A 20,137-nucleotide genomic window follows, 5' to 3' on the forward strand; every position below is an offset into this window, starting at 1 on the left:
AATGTTTTCCTTCCCTTTACTGACCCAAGAAATCATATTTCAGGATTTCTGTTGCAATATCTCAATGGCATAGGCACTATCTAAAGGGGACTTTTTGACTTCTGTAAATTGTGAAAATTTTAAAACACATGACAGGAGTCATAAACTAGTGTTAAAATCAATATATTATTCTCTCAATATATATATATATATATATATATTCAGAGAATAATTAGGAAGATGTACAAGTTGACAATGAAAATTGAGGAACAACAAATATAATGAAATACAAGGGAGGGGGTCACTAAAAAAATTGAAAACTTCAGGGGGGCGTTACTCAAAATGTGGAGAGGAAGAAGGGAGGGGGGGTGGGGTTACTCAATTTTTTTTTGCGAAGTAAATTGAAACACATCTCAGATTGCGCCATTGCACACATCCATTTCTCAAAATTTTAAATGCGAGAGGGGGGCACCCCCTCTCGTGCTCTCCCCCCTTGGGTCTTCTAACAGTTTTACTGGTAAAAGACAAATTTAAAGTACCTATTGGATTGCACTACACTGCACCGTGGCGCACATCAATTTCTCAAAATTTTCACAGGATCTAGGACAAAACTGAACTGTTGTGAATTCATCCTTTATTATCACAGAAACATGTTTTCATTTACCTCAGTTCAATGACCATTTTGACAGTTAAACATACCATATTCATGCTTTTCATTAGAAGCTGGCAGCTGGAGAAATGACACAAGAAGGTCACAGATTTTCCGTTCCTGTATATTTATTTATCTCCAGTCTCTGGCAAACAACTGTTTTTCACAAATTGTATTGTCATTTTTTTGGTTGTTGAATATTGTGACACAAACACTGATCATGCATAAAATGTAAAAAAATATTGCAGTGTTCAATGTCATTTTCAAACAGTTTTACCGAGTGCAAAATAACCTGAAACTCCTCTCAGATTGCACCATTAAACACATCAATTTCCCAAAATTTCCAATACGAGAGGGGGAAACCCCCTCTCGTGCTCTCCCCCTTGGGGTGTTCTAACAGTTTCACTTAGTAAAAAAATTAAAAAACACCTCTCAGATTGCACCAGACTGCACCGTTGCACACATCAATATCTTAAAAATTCCATGCAAGATAGGGGAAAGCCCCTGTGACACTTTCCCCCTAAGCCTCTCGCGTGTTCTTCCCCTGTACTTTCAAATTCTGCCCGGTCAGATATCCTAGTGAAAACCTTGTCATAATACCCATCCAAATTAAACAATATACTATATGGTTAGATACTGCGTGAGCTTTTATATCTATATTTTATTGTGACTTACAATTTCATTTTGATGGTTCACCTTTTTTGAACCATCATGAGATAACTGATGATAGTCTAGCACAGTACATCAGGATTTCAAAGGTCTTTACTGTTGCTGTATTTTGTAAATGTTACAAATACATGTATTTGTATTTAACTTTTCTAAGTGGGGGGATCAGTCAAAATTTCAGAGTTAGAGAGGGGAGTTGCTCAAATTCATCATGGTTGACGGGGGGGGGGGGGGGGGGTCACTTAAAATTTCTGAGTTTCAGGCCGTAAATAATGACGGCTCCTTATACAGCGCATCACAAACTTGATGACAAAGAAAAAAAATTTGCATTGCTACTCCATTTGAAAAAAAAAATTGATGCAGCTCTGACAGTAGAAAAAAAAAATTGCTGTCACTGTGACAGGAAAAAAAAATTTGCTCCCATACCCATTTCCTCCATACCCCCCCCCCCAAAAAAAAAATCAAATGGTTCTCCCCTAAAGCTGGGCTGTATAAAGATTCCTCATGTGCTGTTTATAGCAATTATGCAATCTGTGTAAACAGTGCAATGAAAGTGTAACATGATTCCTTATAATGCTTTTGATGACCTTGAACTTCTTAAGTTTCAAACCTTTGTCTCTTCAGTGTGCTTTCTCTGAGTATGTAGTCTCAACTTATTAAACAGAACTCACAATGTTAATCAAAGATATCCACCTTCTTCATCAATACATGTGTCACAAAAGGTTATTCTCTACATAACTCAACAGAGCTCTGTCAACTGTTGAGTTGCTTGTTCTTTCAAAACCGCTGGTCAGACAGCTTTAATATTTAGTTTACTTGTCCGTAGGATGACCTTAGTGAGATAATTTCATACAGTAAGGAAATACTTAATTTTGTATCCATGTCTATAGTAGCTTCAGGGACTTTGGCCCTGTTTTTTCATCATCACAGTTATATGACAAAGAGGGCCATGTAAGTCATACTTTGATTGTATATTATATAATAGACAGACATCCAATGACTATGATGTGTATTCAATATTTAACTTTTTTTATTTGGCATTTCACATAATTATTTGTGGTATTAACATTTGGCAGTGCAAATCTGCATGTTGTCTAAAGCTTATTGTCATCCTGTATGTGGGCAAATCACATGAAGTTGAATTAATTATTCTGATGGCTTATGAGTGACCTCAGTAAATATTGCAGTGGCATGTCAATGCCACAAAATCGAGATTGCTTCTGAATAAGACAAGAATGGTGATCATTTCAGATACAGATTCCAATTCTTCTAGTAAACTGGTGAGATTGTATGGTTGTCTGCTGTATCGTCATTACATGAATCCTGTCACATAACTGAGATTGTAGGGTGGTCTGCTGTATCGTCATTACATGAATCCTGTCACATAACTGAGGTGTCTGTCTAACCTAGTGAAAAGAAGCTGAATTGGTGATAAGTGTGCTCTTTGGAGATTTTTTGTCCATCACATCACAGGATCTAGTACTCTTATTCTACAGGATTTCTGGTGTTATTTGTAAATTGTTGTCCTCCATGATTTATATCACAATATCTGGAATGTAGGAATACCCTGTAGGCCCACTGAAAAGGACCTGAGAAAGATAACTGCTGCTATTGATTTTATTGAAATAATCAGAAAGAATTAAAGGGCAAGTAACTGTAATTTTTGATGACTTTTTCACTATTAGTGCTTGCAATGGCAACCAAACTTTCTTGTCCTACTCCCTACAGTATGCTGAGATACAAAGCATACAGCTTGTCAGCTCAACCTGTACATGTATTAACGGCATTGTTATCATTGATAATTGAATTCTGGTCCCGACTACAATTCAAATGTAAACAAGAACAGTGTAGTCTACATGTATAGACATTATTAGCAAGCTAAATAATGATTTGACGAGTAGGATAAGAACTTACAATTGACAAACAAAAGCAAAACTAGTGAAAAATCAAAAGTTATAGCATAGACAGTAGAGGGGGTGTCTATGGTTACAGCTACTGTTTGTTACAGGTATACTTGTGTCTTCCAATAAGTAATGTACGTTAAAGGGATATAGTCGTCGAAACTGCGCTCAAAGGTCGTATTGGGACCCATACGACCCATGGCAACAATGTAGCCAAGGCACAATGGTGATTGATGACAGTTAAAACATGTCTGTCATAATCTATCATCGTATAATTTAAATGTTGCTGCTATGATGATGAGGTGCATCTTGATATCGTGCACAAAATACATTGTTTGTAAACAAGAAACTCGCACAGGTGGAGTTCCGACGACTATATCCCTTTAATGTACATACATTGTCAATGCGGCTGGAGGAAAAGCTTAATCAAGAAAGCTAACATTAAAATCACCAAATCATCTCTTTCCTTATGTGATTGTTTACATAAACTTATTTCCCTCCAAAAATAAAAGCAAGGATGACAAAACAGGATCATAAGTTCAAAGTATTTGACCGACAACCTGGCTAGAGAATTAATAAATCATCACTAGCTTTGTCCATCAGCTGCTATTATGTGAGAAACTGAACAGGTATATCTATGGCGCATCCAAACTGACATGGGAGTGTAATGGCCACGTCACTTTCTTTTTGAGGAGATGGTGGTCGCCTTTCAAGAAGCTGACCCGTTTCACCGTCCCATACATAAAACGAACGGCATGAAGACAACGCCAGCACACGTGATGGAGGTGGGTCATCCACAACACAGCACATCTTCACTGATGCTCCTAGCTTGAGTTTAAAACATGTATCGGACATCTCAGTCCATTCACCAGTAGCTGAGCTAAACCGAATGCCCTTACCTTTGAAATCAGTAAGCAGGTAAGAATTGTTTTTCTTTATCTCTAAAACCCAACTACGACCCGTGATCACACGGAAGATAGGTACAGACGGCAGCGTCTCCCAAGTATCGGTTATAGTATTATATCGGCAAGGTGGTGCACTGCACTGGGAATCTGTAAAATGTGAGGACTCCCATCCTCCAATTACATAGACAAACGGTTCGCTGGAGAATGCAAGGGCATCACACCGCGCTGCCGGTAGTGAAGTTCTAGTAGTCCACTGGTCTGCATCAACATTATAACACTGCATGACAGTCGAGACCACGTGTGTTTCAAGTCCACCAATGACATAGATGCAATTATTGCAAGCTGTAACGCTATGTCTTTGAACCGCTTTTAACATTGGGGAGAGTTCCTTCCATGCGTTCAGCATCGGATCATACCAGTACATAGTATTGCGCACAATACTTCTCTTCCCAGTCTTAGCAAGGCCTCCACATACGTATAAGCTCCCACAATACATGGTTGCTGCTGCTTCGAATGTCAGAGCCGGTAGGTTGGCCAAGGCCACCCACCTTCTTTCCTCTAGCAAGTTTGCATAGAAGAGGTTAGACTCACGCAAGGTGTTTGTACTGCTGCAAACAGCGATGACACGGGCAAAATTCCCACGCCTTCGAGTATTCTTGGCAGCTATAGCTTGGCTATTAGCTCCGTAGGCAAGTTGTTCGGACAGAAAATTTAAACCTTTGTGCATAGCCATGTCTTCTCGGAGATGAGAACACTTTTGGATGAACTCTCCAAGGTCATTCTTTCTGATTGCGTAGAAACGTACACACTTGGAAAGTAACGTCAGAAAATGCTCTTGTCGCCCATCAGCAAATCTCACCCACTTGACAATAGCTTCAAGAAGCGATTCCTCCCCTGTGACAATTTCACCATTGTGAATCGTTTCCACCAAGTTGTTGTCATCTTCAAGAAATTCGATCAAGCTTTGGCAGGTCAAAGTTAAATATTCCCCGCTTTCCAATACATCATGGAAGTGTTGTTGTATATACAATGTGATTTTCCGCAAGAGTTTCATTAAATTATATCTACACGATATCTGTTTTAAGATGAAACAGTTGTTTACATTGATGTCTATACTCTCAGCGAATGTCGCACAGAAATCCCGCAATTCTCCGATACCAAGATAATCGACAGCTTGCAATGTACTTTCAAGCTCGTCCTCTGATATTGAAATGGTGCCTGTGTACATGTAGTTCAGAAGTCGCTCCATTGCGTTAGTGTCAACGCACTCCAGGTCAATGACACCGTCCCGTGACTCTGTCATACCGCTACTGAAGGCTGCGTCGAAATACGGGCTGCAAGCGCACAAAACGGAGCGATGTGCCAACAACAGCTTATCGTGCATTTTAAGTGTCACGTCACAGAACTTCCCTGTTTTCCTTTGATCTTGAAGCCTTGACAGAAGGACACTCGAGTGAAATTTGTTGCAGAACTTTGAAGTGCTGTTAATATCTACTGTCGCCATGTTTAGTTCACATCATTTGTTCGTTCTATTTTTATTTCCTCCACCTGTCGGGGTCAACTTAGTTCACAGCAAACCTCGCATTATCGTTGAGGAAGTTCAACAGAGGTCACGCGTGTCAGACGAGCTCGCTCGTTTGGCATGGGCCGAGGCTTCGACCTTCGGGTCACTATTCCCCTATATTGAACATAAAACAGTCCATATCCATTCTAACCTCCTTCAGTAATTAAAGTAACCAGTAGAAATTTGCAGAATCATCAAATCGTTAGGAGTCAGAATTTCTTTGTATTCCTAGATTTAGAATTCAATGCTAATCAACTTTGGAGTAAATGTAAATAACGTAAAAAAGTAACGAAGAGTTGTGATGAAAGGGAAAACAATCCATTCCGAGGGAGAGAGGCAATCAGATCGCTTAAGTTACAACTTAGCAGAGGTCGTGTTTCGTAAAAGTCGCCAAGCTAAATTCTACCAGCTAAACAGTGAATATTTCTTTACCTCGACAATTGTAGTAAATATGAAGGTTTGCAGTATGAACAAACTTGCAAAAAGACACATCCTTAATTTGAGGATAAAATGTTATTGTAGCGAGGAGGAAAACATAAATGATTTTTCTGTCGTACAATCTGGTCGTATTGTATCACGTGAAAGAAAAGAAAACATGTGAAAACATGAGCCCATTGCCAGAGCAACAGCTTGTACAAGTACTAGTTTGGCAATGGTGCCTGCAATCAGCTAGCATACATGCACCAAGCCTACATACTATATCATTTTTGTGATCAATACTGTTGATGCTATCGCTGTCACAGTAATACTTAACTTTGCACCATTAAGGCTCAGCTTCAATTTTTAGCTCATATTTTTCCATCATTTGATCAAGAATTGTTGTGATAAAGTTGTCAACAGAATACAAAAGGCAACATTGTTCAGAGAAATCGTCTTGACTTATATCAAGGGTTGCTGTACTTGCGCAATGTTAAGTAAAAACATGCCTATAGATTCTGTTTATCGTCATTGCAAATTATGGATGTATGAGCTATATAGATGTGACGAACTCACTGAACTAGAGTACTGTAACATTACCGTTATTTTAACAATAAAATGTGTGTCAGCACTTGTCAGTGAAATCCTATTTCACTGACAAGTGCTGGAATCCCTACCTCATTATTCATGAGCTCAGGAGCTACAGCCCTACAGCCCTAGTATTATGTAATTGTAAAATTCACCCACCGCATAAAGTTATTGGAATGTGACAATATACAAGATCTTAATTTTGTCTTGCCGTCTCAATGTCATACTCAGAACAGTATCAGTTATGCATGCCAAGGCAAATGTAAAAAATCGTGTGGTTCGGATTACCCGACCTGTCTAGGAAATTAAGTCGGAATTGGAAAATAAATTTTGTCTTTAGTTCACAAACGAAATCATCGGTCTGCATTCTGCGAAAAGGTCGTCATTTTATACAGTGACTGACTTAATGCAAATATTCCATGTTTTCTTTATATCAAAAATAGGTAAAAAAGAGCAATTTTGTCCGTTTAAAAAATTCCTTTGAGTGGCTATAATATATTGTATCGTTTTTTTTTGTGTTAAGCCCTTGAGAAACTAAGGATACTTCATTTTCTCAACTCCGTTTCAGTGTTTTGACAGAGTTCCACGTTCGTAAGCTGTCTTATATACAGGCAGACCTATTCAGCAATTGTATAACATACTTTTAAGTTTTAGAGGTTCGTCTTGTTTCTGATGCAGCACAAATGACGCTTATAATAACCATGCCCATAACTTGTACAAATCATTGGCAAAATCCTAATTTCCAGGCTTTACTTTATTTCGCCGCGTATATAACTATAGAAATATTTATGTAGACAGGCGCCAGGCAGGCGTCATTCATAAATTATACGATGTTTCCACTGGAAACCAGACGCGATAATTCCTCGAGAGAGCATCGAGAAGGTAGCTTAATCCTCTTTCTACCAGGCTCCATAGACAAACCATAGAAATAAATACAACTTGAGAGAAAGAGAATTAATTTGTTAAATGACGAAGGTCTAGCCATAGACAGTAGAGAAACTGTCTATGGTCTAGCCATGACATGATAAGGTGACAATCGTAAAAAACGGTATGAAGGACATAAATTCAGAAAAGACAACTCGTATACTAGCTCACTTTGATTTTTTATTTCCTCAAATCCTTGGTTTACAGCTTTAAGGAAAGTTTGAAGTACAAGTACCTCTATTTTGTACTTGAAATCGTTACATTACCCTAAATACAACGCTTTGACCTACACCAATTATGGAGACATAATTAGTTCATCCGCTTTCTGCCTCGACCTTGTACAATACTGAGGATTGTCTCTGAAATAGGCTTGTTCTAATTTGGACAAAATCGTTTGCAGTCGTACAGAGTTGACAAGATAGAGTTTCTCTCCCCTGTACAAACAATCACGCAGCTTTAGGTGTCACTAGCATCTTCATTTGGGCTGGAGGTCATTATGGACCTTTACGCCATGGTATGGTACATAGGAAAGGACTGACTGAAAAAACTGTGATATTCAGTGTTAAATTTACATTTCATCGTTCCTTTTACTTGATTGAGTAATTTAATTAAATGCACTGCTCATATACCAGGAGTAGCGCTTACGCTGAAGTGACGATCGTACTTAGTTGCTAGACAACTATTTTCCTTTCTCCTTTTCCCCTTTTCTCAATGTTTTGTCACAAAGTGTTTGTTTGTATTTGTTTTGCTTTTGATTCTGGGAATAAATATATATATAGTTCATTTGTCACATGACATATTTCCAGAAAATAATATTGGAGTTTATCTATTCTAGTCTTCCATAGTACTTTCAAAGGTAATAAAAGTCTCATCTTTCTTTAGTTAGAATGTATTTGGAAAAATATTTATTCCACGTAAAAAATGAAATGATAATTATGGTAATGCTTACAGTTCACTTATAGTAAACGACATTTGGATAAAAAAGGAACATTCCATACAATGAGTTAGTTAGTTCATATTATTACAGACATTCCACGTTACCGAAGGACAATAAAATTGACACTATATTTTCCCCCATTGAATATCTTGTTCAGACTTTTACTAGGGATATATAAGTTTGTTTCATTCAAAAATGTTTGGTACATCACAAACTAGGGTAGTAAAGGTTGTTGTCCATCCTATACGAAGCGAAAAAAAGAACGCCTCCGTCATTCTTCACTGCTTGGTAGACATTTAAAATTTGTAAGACATATGCTCGATACCAAGTTCCTTCATACGCTGGTAGTAGTATTTCTCGAAGGCCTCGTTTTGAGCCACGCTGAAGCGGTTTTTCCAATCTACAAAGAGTGCCTGTCGTGAGAACATGGAAAACGATGTGTGCCGATGCTTCAAGCGCATATGTCCGACAAAACGACCATTAACATGTATTTTGGATTTCGGTCATTTATTTTTTTTGCCGAGTCATCACAGTCAAAATTCGACTATGCTAGTGGAAAAGAATAAAAATATATTGCAGCACTTGTACATCTACCGATAAGTCAAGCAAATATACCGTAAAACATTTTTCATTATTTTTTCTATTTTAATCAAACTTTAACGTTAAATGACCCAGCAAAAACTAAATGAACCAAACCCAAAATACATGGGTGGGTGTTCATATTGCAGTAACATTTTGTAGAGAGGTGAAAATGGTACTTAGGATCGTTCATGTTGGTGATGGCAAATTTACGATGCATGAATTACATGGTATATATGAGATATCAAATTTGCATAGTTATTCTGATCATATAGGACTTTGCATTAGAAAAATTTCTCTTCGATCGATGAGTAAATTATGGAAGGGTCAGTTTAGTAACCTTTCCGCTGTATAACTCCTGTTGGACGCAACAATAATTCGCGACCCTTGATGGTCTCGCTTACTTGCTTCATATAATCAAAGCTGGTGACTCGAACAACTTCATCTAGCTGTGCATCTGTCAGATTTTCCCCCAGGAATTTGGCAATCTTCCTAATTGATTCCTTTGGATTCTGGAAAGAAACGAACAAAAGACCAATGTGAAGACTCTAAAATGTCTGCAAGTAGGCCATACATAAATTGGACTTCGTTGCACATTGTTCATAGTCGGGTTCACATATGCTGAAATTTGATCGGCGTATAGCATATTGAGTAAAACTGATTTTCATATTCAACGATGTATTGTGATTGGACCATGGCTACTGAACAGGGCAGGACTGAAGATTGATGCGTGTCTCATACTGTTTGTAGTAGGCTGACTTGCATATACCACTTACTGAAATTACATCACATGTCAAAATTGAGTGCACAAAATACGATGGGTCTTACCTCATTATTCGTTGTACAGACAGTGTTGGAACGATAAATGACTTTCTAACAACTAAACTATTCTGTCCAACGATGTTGCGTAATTTACACGATAAACTCGTTTCCTCCTTCACTTCCTCTAACCTCAGACATGCAGTTGCACGGTGAAGTTTGTTTTGTTATGCTACAACTTTGATACCATTGACTCACCCAATATTAAACCATTTGAAATTTACATAACTAGTCTATTATTGTAGTCACGCATGCTCACTCGTATCATCATCATCATCATCATCATCATCATCATCATCATCATCATCATCATCATTATTAGCTACTTGTTACGCATGGGCGACTTAACTATTACCTTAAGGTAATATGCACCTCGAAACTGAAAGACTTAAACTTTTGCTCAAACTTTCCTCAAGGAATCTTTCAATCATTCTCTTTCAAAATCAAGAATAAAAATAGGGGGTCACCGTGCAAATTTTGGTACTAGAGAAACAAATTACCCAAGATTTACCGATATTCGAAATTCAAAATGGCCGCCATCCCTGTGTTAACTCTATGGAGAAAAATAAAAATTTTCGAAATTCGAAAAACTAATCCAGTGAAAAGTTTTCTTTCACCAAGAGCTTTAAAATGAACCCCCACAAGTGGTATATCAGAAGAGAATTGTAAAAGTTTGAGAGTCCGAATGTCCGTCCCCGAGGTGCGTTCTACCTTAATTTTTTCCGGAAACAAGCCGTGATGTTTTTGTTGTGTACAGTAATTTATGACTCTTGTATTCTTGGTGACTGAAAGGGACAAGGGTACTGCATTGACAGTAGCATGTTACCGTTCTACTTGTTTTTCGTTTTTTTCTTTTCCCAAATCATATGTCCTCATAGCGAGTCCATGACAACAGTAAATCTCTCATTTTTCACGTTTCCAAGTTTTGTTTATATGTTACAGTAAATGGGTGAGACTGTCCTACTCGGAAACATGAATAAACGTAATAACACTAAGTCGGGTCTTCTGACGGTTAACTTATAGACATGGATAATACATTGCAAAAGCTTGTCAATACATCGGGTTTATCAGTAAAACATGAACAACTTTAAAGACTTTTACACTCTACGCACCTTTTTCAAATCTTCGTATCGCGTGAAAAAGAACCAAGGCTCGTCTATGTATTGGTACCAGGCTTTGAGGAATTCTGAGTAGGGTCCATAGATCGCTGAAAGATCAAATTTGTAAAATTTACTTTTCGTATTCGACGAAGGTGCATCGTCGTAAACCACGCACCCCTTTGCGGCAACAGCTTGGCGCTACCCACAAAAAGGTAGGCCTGAGGTAGGCCTTGAGTTTTGCGTAGGTCCGCGGAACGGAAATTATGCTCTGGCTCGCGAGAATGCGAAGGTATTTCATAGAGTGGGTTGAACACACGGTTATAGTAGACAATGATTATTATGTACATTGTTCTTAAATGAAAAAGAAATAGACATTACAAGATGCGTTCGTTCCTCGATATTACGCTTGCAATTGACAGGAAGATCGACATAGGATATAATAGCGTTGCAGTTTGATAGCTTGTTGTGGCCAGGATTTAAATAAAAGTAGGGGCAACATTGTCTTTCGTAAATAAATTTCTAAAGGCTTGAGACTTAAACTTACTCATTCCTTTAAGATATGCATCAAAAAACTGGTCCCAATCAACTGCAGGAGGAAACGAGATGAATAGTGCCAACCGAAAAGAGAAATGCCAAATCCTTGGGGTTTTTGTCTATGAAGACAGTCTGGAAATAAACGAAATCACGAATAAAAGCAGAATTCTAAACAAGCTAAAGAAAATAATGAAATGTTAGTTTACATTCATACCATTGCGAAAGAATATATCATTTACTTTTACTCCAGCTTCCTGCAATGAACGCACAGAAGGGATACGTCTTTCTTATTTGATGAGAAATCACGCACGCTGATCATGAGTTGTTACCTGTAGTCGTCTTCTTCACTTACGCTATCATGAATGAGTGAGTATGCGTGCGCCCTATTCCTTCTGTCTATATGTATACAATGCGCTGTCTCGGGGTCCTAATTGTCGTTCAACAACGCTAACCAAATTCTTATTTCGGTTTTCTCCATTTCGGTGGCCCAAACAGACTGAAATATGAGAGAAAACTGCTATGCCAGGTGAAATACATAATTGCAACAGCAATTTGTTCTATGTATACTTTTGCCATACATTGTACGAAATATCAAGTCTGCCCGCCTGCATGTGGCGAGGGTTTTCGTTTAATTACGTACGTACTCCAACAGACAGGTCATATAAACTTACTTTAGGTTTCTTCGTAAACAACTGCTTTGGACTGTACTGCGGGAGCAAGTGCGTCGGAACTCGGCGGGGAGAAACTGCCTTTAACAGGACGGTTTTAAGTATTGACGGCACGTCTTTGACTCCCACATCGGCGAGGTCTGGATGGCTGGATGGCCCTACCTCCAGTAATGGAATTTTCTCTGGCAGTGATCTTGTCTTGAGTACTTCTAGGTTGTCGATGTTGAGTATAGCATCTAGAATTTCACATACCCAGTTTGTTCCTGAAAATACAGAAATCACACTTACAGAGGACTCAGGTCACTTGAGGGTTCTCGGTCTGGGATGTTAACATTTCGAGCATTCAATGATCCTGCCGACAGGTTGCCATGAGTGAATTTTATTCGCGAGTATTGCGATAAAGGCCAGTGTTGGGGAAGATGCATCTGCAATTCTCGATTGAAAAAAAAATAAGAAGAATTAAAAAAACTACATATAAATATTGCAATTGAAATGGAAAATAAAATAGTTGCTGCAAATAATTAAGTGCTCTTATTGTAAGTTTATAAAATTTCCTGCCCTCCAGAAATCAGGGTAGGCTATGACCCGAAAGTGTAAAGATCGATCGATCAATCAATCTGTCAATTAAAAGGATTTATATAGTGCCAAACTCCAATGCATAGTAATGTTCAATGGCGCTTTTCAGAGTCACAGCAGATTTATAGTGTGCTCTGGAGAAACAGATGAATCTTGATGTACTTCTCAAGACTGTAAAGACTGAGGGACTGTCGTATATCTGGTGATTCACTATTTCAGGTGTTGTATATAGATTTCTGCTGTGGATGTAAAATATTCATGCGCGCACCTCTATTTGACTTTCGTTAAAATCTGTTTGATGCTGGTCGATAATGGTAAAATTGTTTGAAAATGCCCTGGACGTAACTAAATGTCATATAGCATTAACTGTGAAGAGGCATGGAATAAAAATATAGTTGCCTGAATACATGGGTTTATGCGCCCTCGCAGCAGGAGACAGTTTGCCCTCCTGGGGTCGGGCAAATTGTCACCTGCAAAATGGCAATTATATTTATATATATATATATATATATATATATATATATATATATATATATATATATATATATATATATATATATATAATCTAACTCTTCATACATACATGACATCTGTTTTTTCTCTAAGATAAGCGAAAATGTGTAAATTTGTTGTTTTACATTCGACTCCTTGTAACAAAAGGCCGTTCTGCTGTACAATTCAAGGTTTTTTGAATGAAAGGAACTTTTCGTCTTCATGAACGATTGTTTTCGTACTGATAAATGCGAAACTAATGCTAAAAAGCCTTTACTGCTGACAAGTACAGTCTCGACATCTGAAAATCACGACACTGGTGAACAACCGCAGAATAGCTCACTGAATTTTTTGGGGTTTAAATATGATTGAAGTTAAGGTCGAGATACCTCTAGCAAACGATGCATGCTTCTATGCTATTCCACAGTTCCGTTGAGGGCGCTTGCAAGGAAAAGTTAAAGGAATCGGTACAGAGGCATGTAGTCAATGGACTGTGTAAGTAACCTGTGTTCGCAAGTGGGTCGATGGCGGGGGGGGGGGCACTTATTTTATTCTATTAATGGGTGGGGCAAGATTGCATCCCTTGTATGACAGTGGCAGGGAATATTTTTTTGTCTTATTTTATTTTAAACACAGTTTAGTGGAAGGAAAAAAATCATACAATAATGTGTTGCTGAGAGAGCAGATGGGAACTTTCACTACAGGGAGGGCACTGACGAGTTTCGTGGTGGGGAGAGGGTTGGAGTGGAAGATCTGCAAACTGCGATGCGAGGGGGCAGTTGCGAACAACTTTTACCTTCCCCTCCAACATTTTATTTTGTCCAAAATTCCTTGAAATGCTATAGGTTACAATTTCTTAAACTAGGCCGGTTGAGTGCCCCTGTCATTATCAAACCAGAGGAGTGTATGTGATGGTGGGGGGGGGGGGGGGTGAAGCGCAGCAATACCTAGTTAGACTGCATTCACAAACACCTCTTGAAGGGCAGGAAATTCCAAAAACAATTTCACATTTTTTCAAATAACCCCCTAACAAACTCACAATGGGTTCAAGTCCCCACTTTCCGACATGCTTTAATTTTGAAGTCCCCCTCAACGGAAGGCAAAATGTGGCCGATATAGAGCTTCGTCCAAAGATATCAAATCATAATACATGGGAGTCTATTGGGCAAATTATTAACATTTTCCCATAAAAACAAGCTATATCTCTACATTTCTATGTGTTTGATAGTTCATGTAAATGTACTTTGCTTGAAGTGGCAGGTAAAAAGTACGTTTGTACAAAAAAGTTGATTTTTGGATTTCATTGATAATGTTGATTCACTGCACATAGAAGTCCATGAGAAAAGTATGAACATTTATTTTCCAACGTAAAACTAGCAATGTCTGTTCATCTATAGGCGTTTGATAATTGATATGTAAATGTACTTGATTAGCATGGAGTGTTTACAAGTGCATGCGTGCACAAGAAATTTGATTTTGGTATTCCATCGAAGATGTTCATCCACTTTACATGGGAGTCTATGACAAAAATGTGAACAATTTTTTCGCAATATTAACTAGCAATATCTGTGCATGTTTGGACCCTGAAAAATTGACATAATTGTACTCGATTAGAAGAGAGTTGTTACAAGTGCATATGTGTACAAGAAATTTGATTTTGGAATTTCATAGAAAATGTTGATTCACTATACATTGTAGTCTATGAGGAAACTAAGGTTATTTTTTGCAATGCAAAACTTGCTGATATTGAAATTTCACCAAGTGGTTATTTGTAGAGGTTAAAAGTATTCTATGAAAGTTCAAAGGCCAAATGTTGAATTATAAGTCAATTAAGATATTATTATTGATACGGACAACAACACACAGGGGGAGGGGTCAGTGTTTTTTTGCACATGAAAATTAGGAAGGGTCACTCTTTTCCTTGCAAACACTTTTGAAGGGTAATGGTTCTGTAAGGGTGTTCTGTATAGGTCATGGTTCTGTAGGTATGGAGGGATGGTGGTCATTCATTATTCCAGCTGGAGTCATGGTGGTCATTCATTATTTAGCTGGAGTCAATCTCACGAGTATTTGGACACATAGGTTATCATCTCCCAAACTGTTATAAAATGTTGTCTGACTTATGAAGTTTCCAGTTGTTATTGATGACACTATGCACTATTCTAAATAGTTTGTATTCAGTCAAAGTCCTCAAAAAATAAAAATGTACATACGGCGACATGAATGTTTGACACTGACCTATACCAAATGTATTGTCAATGGGAGAATGATATCAAATAAATTATCTCGCAAATTGTTATTGAAACCTTTAGTCATTATAGAGGACAGTTTTTGAAAAAATTACAGTGCACAACAGAAGGGTTGGGTAAGTAGAAATCATGACAACATAAAACAGGCTGCTTGGATCATCAATAAATTATACCCCCAAACTTGCGCCAAAAGGGCGTCCCGAAAATGGAAATGGCAGGAAATGAAAGTGCTAGAAGGTATTTGGAAAGGAATTTGATATTCAATAAATTTTCAAGTCCCCTCTTTGCAATATCATTTTTTTCAGATCCCCTGGCATGTAAAAGTTTGCAACCCCCGAGATCTCCCCACCCCCTCCAGAGGTGTTTGTGAATGCAGCCTTACAATAGTAACTTTACCCTATTCACAGCCTTATTTTCTGGTTCTCGTTTTCAACAGCCAGGTCGTACACCACCCAACTGCTGACAATGTGCGGTCGCATGTGTAGCCACAAGGTACTGCTGGCATTATTCGTCTAGAAGTTAAGAATATGATGTCAAGTATTGAATTTTTTTCATTATACACCCCTTACGTGTGTCGGGTGCGTGCCTATTTCTTTACCCTCGCTATGTCAGTATAGATTTCAAAGAAAACAGTCCATATCTGTTAATTTTGCACTCCCTAATCCCCCTCATTAATTTGTTCTGCCGATCACTAACGCGGGGGCTTATCACCCTGACTAAATAACTTGTTAGCAGAGTCATAAGGTATAATTCGTCTTTACCTTATGAGCTGCTGACGAGTTATTGGTCAGGGCGATAAACCACCACGTTTATGATTGGCAGAAAAATTATTGAGGGGAATTAGGGAGCATAATTAAGAGATATAAACTGTTTACTTTGAAATACTATACTGAGATAGCGAGGGTAAACTAATAGGCACACACCTGACATTCATAACTTCTAGACGAGTAATACCTACAGTACCCTGTGGTGAAGCCATATGAGAGTCACGACTTTCAGTGATACGACACTTAATTTATCTCCAAGTCAAGCAAATAAGCTTTGGCCAAAATCTACCCGGCAAAACCCGACGAGGCCCAACATCAGTTTGACATCGAAACTAGTCCGAGCAAGAATCATCACAACTCAGCCCAAATTGATGTAATGATCAATGTCGTATGAGTAAAATACAAACGCAAATTAGTGGTTTTGTTTCATCTCCGGGCTTTCTATACCAACACACACACAACATTATTACAGTGTGTGGCTACGCTGCCAGCCAGGTCAACTTTATTCACAGTCATAGACTTACAGTACAATAGAAACTAGTTTAGGAAAATTTGAGTACTTGAACCTCTCATGCAGGAACCTCGCACTAAAAACCAGAGGTTAAAAACCTTTCACTCATAGAAAGGAAAAAGTGCTCTGGAAAAGCGTTAGATTACCTGCTTCCACAAAAGTCTGTTATACTAAAATTATGTTGCAGTAAACTTACTAACAGTATACAAAGTGGCTCAAAAATATCTACATGGCAGAATGATACATTAAATAAATATAAAGTGTAAAAAACTTCAGGTGCGTGTCTGACCCTGGCAGAGCGTAGACTGAACATAACCACACTTTTCCTATCAATCCAACACACGTGATATACCATCACAGCGCCCTCACAATACACCAAAACAACAATTTCTCCCTATATATACGATGTAACTTGAGAAATTATATTCATTCGCGACCATTGACTTTGGATGACCTAAGTCTTGGGCTAGCCGATGCGAAAGACATTGGTGGGTCATGCTATGCAAAATCAAGAATTACGAAACCTATATACAAATACGCTCATGGGTCAGTCAGTGTTCGCGCGTCAATAACTTTGTTTAATGTCTACCTCACTAGCTCGAATTGAATATCGAAATGGATGTAATATTGGTTTGGTTTTCATTAAGGGAGCCTTCAGAAATTACAGGGGGTGGGCCGAGGGAATTGGGGGAGGGTCACCTTTTAGAAAACAGTTTAAAGGGGAGGGTCACTTTTTATAAACCTATTTTTTTTTTTTGGGGGGGGGGGTCACTTTTGACAGAAGCTTATTTTATGGCCAAAACTTTGATTGTCCGTGTGATATTTCCTGAATGGGAAATCACCAACAAAATACGTACACATTATCCACAAGTTTCACAAGCAAAGAAGATGCAGTGGTATCCTACATTAAACACCTTGAAAAGTTAAAACTGATAAAAGACAAGAGACAAAAACACATGCATAAGGTGGAATAATGTATATCAATAATCAAATGTACATAAATGCAAAGATATTGTCAGTATTATGTTGGAAAAAATTGTGCATAGTTCTCTCATAGACTACCATGTACAGTTAATTAACTTTTCAGTGAAATTCCAAAATCAAATTTCTTGCACAACCATGGACTTATAACCACTCTATAGTTTAATCAAAAACATTAATATAAATAATCAAGCACACATACATGCACAGATTTACCTAGTTTTGTATTGGAAAACAATTATTCATAGTTTCATCATAGACCGCCATGCATAGCGAATCAACATTTCAGTGAAATTTCAAAATGAAATTTCTTACACAACCATAGACTTGTAACCACTCTAGTCTAATGAAGAACAATAATATCAATAATCAAGAGTACACAAATGCAAAGATTTACCTATTTTTATATTTGAAAAAACTATTCATAGTTTCATCATGGACACCATGGATAGTGAACCAACTTTTTAGACGAAATTTAGAAATCAATTTCATGTACACAAATGCACATTTTACTTCCCAATTCAAGCAAAGTACATTTAAATACATTATCAAACATATATAAAATACAGATATAGCATGTTTTGTGGTGGAAAATTGTCAATAATTTGCCTGATAGACTCCATGTATTATGACTTGATATTTTTGGATGAAGCACTAAATCAGCCACATCTTGCCTTCTTATATTTGCACATGGTGACCCTCCCTCAAATGTATGAAATACCATATCTCTTCAAAAATTCTCGCGTGTTAAATTGCGACTGTCCCTCCAAAAACACCAGCCCTCTCCTCTGTAATTTGTCTGTAACATAACAATTGAACCATTGTTATGTAAATTAGCTGATACTGTTTCAGTTATTCCTGGGGAGAATACTGCAGTGGGTTTTTTTTGGGGGGAGGGTCAAGTTTTAAAATGTCAGACAAGGGGCTGTTACATTTTAGACAGAAGGATAGGGGAGGGTCACATTTTACGATACAGGTGTGCGCGAAATTCCCCCAGTCCACTGCCTGTAATTACTGAAGCCTACCTAACTGGGGGAAGAATTTGAATCTGGAGTGGGATGATTATTTGTCTCCGTGTGAACCCTAACCCTTTCATACCGAAAGCAAAGACTATTCAGATAAGCAGCGTGCCCAGGGTGAAGATGTAGTTTAAGAACGGTTCTGAGGGGCGGAAACAATACAAGCGGTTTGAACTTAGTGGTAGTAATTTTACTGATTCAGTCGATTATAGCAAAGAACTTTTCACTTCTTGTGGGCTGGCAGATTTTCGAGAGTTTTGCTTTTCAGTAAAAAAAAAGACTGTATGCTGTACTGTGACACGGAGGTCGAATGCATTTAATGCATTGGATTGCTATGTTGAAGGGAGGTGAAATCGTGGTCGTTACGTTGAGCTCTACCCTCCGAATTTAAGAATATCGCAGGTCGGTGTATCGATATAAAACAGGGGATCAATGTCACTTTTGTAGAACTAGCTCGTTCGTGTCATAGATACCTAAACCTGCCATAAAGATCCTGCTTTTCAAATTTCTAACAACTTACCGGCTTTTGGATACGTCACTAAAAACACATCATTATCTCTAACTTCGAAATCTCTCAAGATAGTTCTTAACTGTTTCTCATCCATTATGCATGGCATGACGAGGCCTGGCTCCAAAAATAAGTCAGTTTCCAGGGAAATTTCGCGTCGGGTTCAATCTTCATGTATGTAGCCATTTTCGAGCGAATTCCTATGCCGAGCTGAAAAAAGAGGCCTGTGCTACCCGTAGAATTTGTCGTTACGGCCAATGAAAACCTTTTCATACCCTCCGCCGGATAACCCGTACCTGACTTAACTAATAAAAGGTTCGCGACCTGTTAAGGACCGGGAAGAAATTACAGGGGGAGAGGGCCAGTATTTTCTATGGGTGGATTGCCATTTTTCGCCCAAGCATATTTGAAGAGTAACGAAAGTATGCTCTTCCACACGGGAAGGGTCACCGTATTTTGAAGGGCGATGAAGGTCCCAATTTTTTGCAGACCAATAATGATGACGGTCCCAGATTAAATATTTCAAAAGGTTTTGCTGTATTCGGAGTAACATATAACATATAAGTCTTATGCACGAAGAAGCTTAGAAGATCCTCATCTATCTATCTATCTATCTATCTATCTATCTATCTATCTATCTATCTATCTATCTATCTATCTATCTATCTATCCGTCCGTCCGTCCGTCCGTCCGTCCAGCCAGCCAGCCAGCCAGCCACCCAGAAAGCCATCCATCCATCCATCCATTCATCCAGCCTGCCAGCCAGCCAGCTAGCCAGCCAGCCAGCCTGCAAGCTAGCCAGTC

The 20,137-nt window shown here is 38.3% G+C and overlaps 2 protein-coding genes across 2 annotated transcripts; both read right to left on the bottom strand.

Moving 5' to 3' along the window:
• Positions 1 to 3,804: 3,804 nt before the first annotated feature.
• On the bottom strand, positions 3,805 to 5,604 carry LOC139119591 (ring canal kelch protein-like). The gene has a single exon (XM_070683435.1). The coding sequence runs from the start codon at positions 5,602 to 5,604 to the stop codon at positions 3,805 to 3,807; it is 1,800 nt and encodes a 599-aa protein (XP_070539536.1).
• A 6,155-nt stretch (positions 5,605 to 11,759) lies between these two features.
• On the bottom strand, positions 11,760 to 19,430 carry LOC139119592 (sulfotransferase 1B1-like). Its single transcript, XM_070683436.1, has 3 exons — positions 19,346 to 19,430; positions 12,234 to 12,493; positions 11,760 to 11,816 (listed from the first exon to the last, which is right to left on the bottom strand). Exons 1-3 carry the CDS (start codon positions 19,428 to 19,430, stop codon positions 11,760 to 11,762), a joined length of 402 nt encoding a protein of 133 aa, XP_070539537.1.
• Positions 19,431 to 20,137: the final 707 nt, after the last annotated feature.

This window comes from Ptychodera flava, chromosome 20 (assembly GCF_041260155.1).
Source record: "Ptychodera flava strain L36383 chromosome 20, AS_Pfla_20210202, whole genome shotgun sequence".
NCBI classification, from domain to species: domain Eukaryota; kingdom Metazoa; phylum Hemichordata; class Enteropneusta; family Ptychoderidae; genus Ptychodera; species Ptychodera flava.